The following is a 7723-nucleotide window of genomic DNA, read 5'->3' on the forward strand; positions in this document are numbered from 1 at the left end:
CTGCTGGGCAGAGCCACCGCCAAGAGCAAAGGTAAGGTAATGTTTATTCCCTGGGAATGCTTAAGACAGCCGAGCAGCTTGTACCAACCACTACGGTAATAGCCACAGGAGCTCTTCCTCCCCCCCTTAGCTTAGTTTATATTCTGTAATGTTTTTGTTTTGTAAATAACTTTCTGCTGGATTCTTTTCATTAAACTGATATGAATTTGAATAGTATTTGTTCAGATGTAAATGTTAATTTTCTGTGACTTTTTTCCCCTCCCTTTTCAAAATTCTTTAATCTGCTGTTTCCTCTTTTCTTTCTTCCGGAAAAAAAAGTAAATTGGGGTATAATGTAAGCTGGTCTCTATTTCATCATGGGAGATGCTGAATCTATAAAATAGTGCTGCAAAATTGCACTAAAGTTTTGGGAGGAATGAGACCCCAGGAAACATCTGCTATCTTTATACATCCTCTCTTGGAGACTTTCAGCAATGCTGTGGTGTGTGAGAAAATGCTTGCAGTCTGCGACCATGCTGAGTTACAGCTCGTGAGGAAAAAGGGGGATTTTCACCCCAGTTGCTCAGTGACTCGGTTGCATATGTTGGATTGAATACTGGAAAAAGAAGTCAGTAATCTCCACAGTAACTGCAAACCAACTGTATGCAGTTGTGATCCAAACAGTCGATGTAAAATTAAATCCAATCAGGAGAAAGTTGGAATGCAATAGATCTGTGAATGTGAGCTCCTCACATTTGTTCAGTGATCGGTATGTAAATTTTCTCAGTGGCCATTCTAGAACCCGATGGACATCTGGCTTTAATTCACACCTGTGAAAAAGAGCAAAATTACTTACAGCATGTTTCCTTGGTTCTGATGTGCAGAATTATTTTCCTCTGAACAGATGAATTTGATCTCCATTTTTTTTGTTATTTGGTGCTGGGCTGTAGCTATCAAAACCTTTGCTGGAGTAGTGGGGTTTTGTTTTTTTTCTCTCTTCAAACTATACAGAACTCTTACTTGCAAAACATGATTTAGCTAAGAGGACTTCAACGGACTATGATGTGAAAGGCTTCTCAAATATTTCCTTTGGTCTCAGATTTTTTTGTTGATTTTTGTTGTGGGCAAAGGTAATTCTCTACTCTGTACTATATCAAAAGCACCAGTATCTTAAAACACCATTTGTTGAAAAGCTCTCTAGGAAATCTTTTGCTGTCTGTGAAGCCTTACTGTAGGGTACTTTTGAAACCAGATTTCAGAATTTGTGCAGCCTCAGAAGCCTCCTCTGTTGGCACCTTCAAGTTTGACTTCTTTTGGACTTCGTGAACAAATACCATTCTGTTTTTGTATCTTTATAATTTTGTGTGTAGTTTTAAATCTAGTTTGTTAGAATCTAAGACTGACTGTTAGATATTAGCCCTTTATAATTATCCTGTATGTGCAGATTGTATGTGTATACAATGCTCTACCTGTTGTACAGTGTTTTGGAGATGTTACCATTTAAGATGACACTTCATTTCAAATAAAAGCCTGTTGTTTCGCAGTTAATAATATTTAATGCTGGTGGTTGTGAATTGTATGATGTTATATTGTGACGTTGGACCACCAAGAGCTGGAGTTGGGAATTGGTGGTTCTGGGGGCTGTCCTCTTTCTGCAGGTGATGTTTGAAATGTGATTCTTGAGGTAAAGTGCTTATGTTCTTGGGGGGAGAGGGTATGGGGAGGGATTGAATGGTTAATTTTTTTGTCTTTTTTTTTTTTTTCTCCCCGACCCCAATGATTTGTGGTATTGAGTACCTTGTGCTTTCTGCTTGTTTTTTTCTTTACTATTAAACTGCTGATGTTTATTTCCAGGAATGTTTTGCAAATGTCCTTCTCACTCTTCCCCTCTACAACTGTAGGTACATTGTTCCTTTTTATCAAATAAGCACGTTTGAAGCAAACCAAAGATAAAATAAAAAAGGTCTTAATGTCACGTAAAGGAATGTTTATTAATGTGTGCAGATGTATAAGTAGTGACTATATTTTAAAACTCTTCTATATGATAATGCATTGCTTTCAGCTAACTGACACATTTATGTTAAGTTAGAAGACACGGAGGATTAGAAGCGTGCTGCGAGGAATATGGTTCCAAATTAAACCCTCTTTACTTACTAAATTTGACTCAGTGCTTGGCTCTCAGCAGGGCTTTGTGTTACAGTACTTCTTGTATTGACACCTTTTACTTCTGGAAAGAAGATGCTTTCTATTTCAAACGGCTCTTTTAAAAGCAATGTAGCCTACTTATTTCTAACTTAACATAAAGTTGTTGCATGGTCTTCTGGGGTGATGGGGTGTTCATGCAAGCTTGCATTTCTTCCTGTAGGCATTTGTTGTGAAACACCTCTTGGAGTATACCCAGCAGAGTGAGTCCAACCTGCAGTACAGCTTGTTTTTAGTTTTTGGCATCTTTATGACGGAAGTGGTGCGATCGTGGTCCCTGGCGCTAACCTGGGCGTTGAATTATCGCACGGGGGTCAGACTGCGTGGGGCTGTCCTGACAATGGCATTTAAGAAAATTCTTAAGCTGAAGAATATCAAGGAGAAGTCTCTTGGAGAGGTAAGCTGCAGCCTCGTTTTGGAAATGGCAGTGGGAAAAGGGATGTGTAATATATTCCTTTGAGACAGAACAGCTCAAATCTAAATGATCTGTTCTGTCTGTTTTTCAGCTCATAAATGTATGTTCCAATGATGGTCAGAGGATGTTTGAAGCTGCAGCAGTTGGCAGTTTGTTGGCTGGGGGCCCTATTGTGGCCATCTTGGGAATGGTTTATAATGTGATTGTCCTGGGTCCAACAGGCTTCTTGGGATCTGCTGTCTTCATCCTCTTCTACCCAGCAATGGTGAGTTGGAAAGAGTTAAGACTTGCTTTGTTTTTCTTAGGTCAGGCAAATGTATAGTTCTGAATAAAAGGTATTGAAGTGTGCTAGGTTTAGCCAGTTTATGGCACTGCATGTATTTGAAGGTGTTTATAAGGTAGTGTATGAAGCAGAAATTCAGAAACAGGAAGCTCGAAAGGATAAAATTAGAAAACGAGGGTAGGAAAGCTGATAGATTTGGTTGAGACTAATATGCATAGCTAAATGAAACTGCAGCATATTCATGTGCTCATGGTCAAGGTTGGAAAGACATCAGTCCTCCGGCTTGTGTATGGGAGCTCAGTGTTGCAAAAGCAGTGTTCTTGATTTCTTGACTCAACATGAGGTGTTGAAAAAGACCACATCTGGCACAGCTTGTTCTTGATGAGGTATTCCTGCCTCTGCTTCTGCTGAGCTGTGAAATAGACTAGTTCAAGCCAAAATCTTCTTGCCTTTAAAATGTCTGTGAGACTGCTGAAGATTTGTCACTGTATTCATAATACATGTTTTATAAGCCGTGGAGGCTGAATACTGTGAGGTTCACTGTGGTCCAATTTATCTGGCTGAAAGGGTGATGTAGTGGGAATTACATTTTAGAGGGGAATGAGGAGTGGTGTTTGAACATGTTTTCCAGTTGTCAATAGTCCTTCTTTATTGATGGGGGGACTTTGAAAGAGTTTGCAGGAGTATGAAGAAGGACAAGGAGCTACAAGTTCCTAAAGTAGTGTGTTGGATTTGAATTTCAGACCAGGAATGGGATGAATGTGGGAGTAGCAGATACTTAAAAACATGTGGAACAACTTTCTGTTTTAGATTAGTTTAGTAAAAATGTTTAAAACTGTTTTACTACCTTCATAGCGATGGCATAGACTAGAAATTGATCTGGCTGGGCAAAGTCCTGATTTGCCTTACAGAACCAGGTTACAAGGTTGGCTAAAATGGGTGCATTTACCACTAGGGTCAACTTCGTGTATCTTTAGGTTAACTTTGTGCTTCAGAAACTTTAAACTGGTACTATTCAATATCGGTAAGAGTGCACACCTTTATTTTAACAAATTTTTGTTGAAATTTGCTGTTGTGAATCTGGTGCTTGGTACAGATGGGGCAGGAGGAAATGGCGTTTCCAGCCCAAGTTTTATGTTAGAGCAGCAGTTCCCTGGCCCTATCCTTGAATCCCTTTTTCAGATTAAAAATTAATTTTCTCTGCTAATTAGGAATTGAATGTACTTGCTTTTTCTGAGCTGCCATTAATGTTGCATGGTGTTGCCTTTGTTTCAGATGTTCGTGTCACGCCTCACAGCTTATTTCAGAAGAAAATGCGTAGCAACAACAGATGAACGTGTGCAAAAGATGAATGAAGTTCTTAATTACATTAAATTCATTAAAATGTATGCCTGGGTCAAACCATTTTCTCAGAATGTTCAAAGTGAGTTCCCACAGTCTATAAATGTCTCCTTTAGTCAGATGCCCCATTGCTTTGTAGCCTGGTGCATCCTGACTTTGTGCTGTAGATGCAGGTGTACGAGCAGTGTAAGAACACTGTCATCCTTCCGGCTGCTCTGTGTTGTGCACAATGGGTTGGACAAACAGACCTGCTTCTAAAATTTCACCTTCTAGTGTAATGATGTTTGTGGCTTGACACTAATACTAAATTTTTAAATTTTGTTCTTCTTCTATCACTTAATAAATGTGCTGGCTGCTCCATTTAAAAAACAAAACAACCCCCGATACTTGTACGGAGATTTACAGACCATTATAGTTTCCTCCTCTATAATTGCTGTCTATGTGGTTTATGTGATAAACAGTAAAGGGTAGAGTGTTTATCTTACTCAGTATTTATAGTGCTGTGGTACTGTCTGTTGTGTGGATGTCCCCTCTGGATCACAGTTCAAACGTGGTGCTCCTATTTGTTTTTCTAGAGATTCGTGAGGAGGAACGCAAAATCTTGGAGCGTGCGGGCTACTTCCAGAGCATCACTGTGGGAGTGGCTCCCATAGTTGTTGTCATTGCCAGTGTGGTGACCTTTTCTGTCCATATGATCCTTGGCTATGACCTTACAGCAGCTCAGGTAAGCTGTTGAAAATATTCTTTATGCTATTGCTTCCATATCTTTTCTGCTGATCCATTTCTCATGTGGCTGTGCCTGTGTGGCCAGGCTGTATCTGCTCAAAGGTGTGAACATCTGATGGCTGTGACAGCAGCAGATGTAGCCTTATATTTTGTGCAAAAGGTTCTCGGTGTTCTTTTGTCCTGACCTTCCTCAGAACAGGTTTTGGGCTGAAAGTAAATGAGTCCTCCTGTTTTGCTGTTCAGCTGGGGCATTGGGGATTACTTGGTGTTTTTGTTTTGCAGTGTGCTTGGATGCAAAGAGCACAAATGTCTAAAACTAGGATTTGAATTTGTGCCTTCACAAGTAGTAGGTTAATGCAGAATTTGCTGGCTGCTGCGTTTGTTAGACCTACAAACAGAACAGGTCTGTCTTGGTCTGTTAAGAGCACTAGAGAAGGAGTTGGGTAGATCTAGTGTTTTCTGCTGTTTGAGAATATGTTGAATATTTAAATGGTTATTCTTAGACTGGGCCTCTTCTACAGTTTTGACTTGCTGTTCTGCCATTTCAGCTTTTAGAAGTCTGGAGCTGTTAGAATATTGCATCCCAATGTGATTATTTTTCTTGTCTCATTTTTAGGCATTCACAGTGGTCACTGTCTTTAACTCCATGACTTTTGCTCTCAAAGTAACGCCGTTCTCAGTGAAGTCTCTGTCTGAGGCATCTGTTTCTGTTGACAGATTTAAGGTAAGCAGTCATTTGGCCTCACAGTTTTTGCTGTAAGTGTGGAGTGTTGTATGTGTTCAGTAGCTGCAAAGGGAACACTTGGAAAGTAATATGATTTTAATGGCTGAGAAGTTTTTTCTTTGCACTTAACATTCCAGATTATTTGATTCTACAAGAGATGCAAATCTAGTGAAGCAGATATTAGCAGTTTAAGAATAACACCAGTGTGAGAAGCAAAATAATCCGACTCAATGATTTTACTGTTTTCATGTTGGCCACAGGAAGAGATAAGAGTGAAGGACTCAGTGGCTCCCTGTATAATAATTCTTAACTGTGGCTGTTGTCGAGGCAGACATAAAAGCCACACTAGTCGTAATTCATAGTCGGGAGAGGTAGAAAAGATTTTTTATCTTCTTTACTGCTATTCTTATACTTTTTCACAACGGCTGTGGCCGAATTTAAGATTGGCTGCTTAGCAAACAATGACAAGGCTGTCTAACAAGCAATGACCATTCAGACCATAAAGCAATCAGCTATACAAGCAAAAGTATAGTTGCTACATATTATCCACAAGTTCTTCCTTGTACACTCTCAATGTCCCATAACAAGAACCTCCTCCCCTTGTGTCCAGAACATCATCTCTCATTGGTATCTTCTTGGCTTTCTCTGTGGGTTTTACTAAAGCTGCAGAATTTCACTGTAATATTCTCACGGGTAAATTCTGACTGGTTTCAGGTGTGATTCTGTGAGATTGTCAGTCCAGCTGTCAATCTCCTCTCTTAACTCCTTTTAAGAGCATCCGTATGAAAAGACTGCAACATGTCTACAATGAAATTTCATGTTTTGCTAATAAAACTCTTTTTGAAAATATCAGGTGTTAGGTAAGCAGCTTGGCAAAAAACAGTGGAGTTTTATTTGTGATCATAAAAACCTGAGGTTTTCTGTTTCCAGACCAGATTAAGTGACTGAAATTCCCCTGTATCAGTAAAACGGAGTTGTGATCTGGCAAAACAAATCTATGGCAGTAAATGTAAAACTCTGATAATGAACAATCTTATCTCACCTCATGGGGATTTGAGGATGAATACACTGTGTACTTTATGAACTCAGAGGGGAGGCCTTTATTTTGTCTTGTTTCTTGAAGATAGCAGTGTATTACACATTGTGGAAATTTCCAAAATGGAAAATAGCACTTTCCAGATAGAAAATTTCACAAGCATTGACAGATACATGGATTCTGTGTAATGCATTCATGAAACAACCCTCTATGTGAGAAAAACAGGATCTGTAAAGTGGTTTTGAGATTCCATTGCTTCTGAGCAATTTTGCTTCATCTTCTGAGTCAGCCTAAAATCAGCCTTGCTTAAATCCAAATGCACTAAGGGGAATTTTCTGAGAGGGAAGAGAAGGAAAAGGGAAATTTAATTATATCCCAGTTTGACTATAAACGGTGTAGGAAATGGAACATAAGGTGGGGATACTCTGACATCACAGTAAAAATTTAGCTGACTTTTTTTGCTCTGTAAATGAGTGTGAGCTTTCTTATGAATCTTTGATTCAGCCATAGCAATTGCAAGCATAAATAAGGCTGGGAATTGAGAAAGTTTTAGTCACAAAAGACTGCTTGGTTCAAAACAAATTGTGACAGTGGCAAACACTTTATCTTGTAATTAAAATGTGTGAAAAATGTCTTCCTAATCTGTTGATTGTAAATACTGATGGATGTGGTGGAAAACATGATACAGTGGACTTAGTGGCTTACTTCTTATTGTCAAGCAGCCTGAGATTGATCAGCTACACTTGTGAAAGATGACTTTTTCCCAACAGAAAAGTTGATGGGTAAAGGCTCAAGTTAAAAGCCATTCTGTCTCCATAATGAGTTGGTGTGCAGGACAAGTCAGTTGCTTTGTCTCAAGTGACCTCTCCTCTAAAACCTGTGTTCTGCTCATGTGTTTTTAACCTGGAACATACAGAGCTGCAGTTGCAAACAGTGTCAAAGGAATAAGCTCCTGGCATATCACATCCAGATATGCAGTTCTGTGCAAGTCGAGTGTATCCAAGTGCTTCCACCACA

The 7723-nt window shown here is 39.4% G+C and overlaps 1 protein-coding gene across 7 annotated transcripts in view; it reads left to right on the forward strand.

Moving 5' to 3' along the window:
* The window catches only part of ABCC5 (ATP binding cassette subfamily C member 5), a 68254-nt gene that overhangs the window by 18075 nt on the left and 42456 nt on the right, over window positions 1-7723 (forward strand). For 6 of the 7 annotated variants that reach the window (XR_001859586.1, XM_017726986.1, XM_017726988.1 and 3 more), the window contains 5 exons: window positions 2345-2578; window positions 2688-2861; window positions 4155-4302; window positions 4796-4944; window positions 5563-5670. Coding sequence is in view for 6 of the 7 variants with exons in the window: in XM_017726986.1 (XP_017582475.1) it covers window positions 2345-2578; window positions 2688-2861; window positions 4155-4302; window positions 4796-4944; window positions 5563-5670 (813 nt within the window). In the remaining variant the exon portion in view is untranslated. Of the gene's footprint in view, window positions 1-6; window positions 1881-2344; window positions 2579-2687; window positions 2862-4154; window positions 4303-4795; window positions 4945-5562; window positions 5671-7723 lie in introns of those variants that run through there. The other variant, XM_017726990.1, reaches the window with a different exon arrangement.

Source organism: Corvus brachyrhynchos, unplaced genomic scaffold, assembly GCF_000691975.1.
Source record: "Corvus brachyrhynchos isolate BGI_N302 unplaced genomic scaffold, ASM69197v1 scaffold162, whole genome shotgun sequence".
In the NCBI taxonomy this organism is placed as follows: Eukaryota; Metazoa; Chordata; class Aves; order Passeriformes; family Corvidae; genus Corvus; species Corvus brachyrhynchos.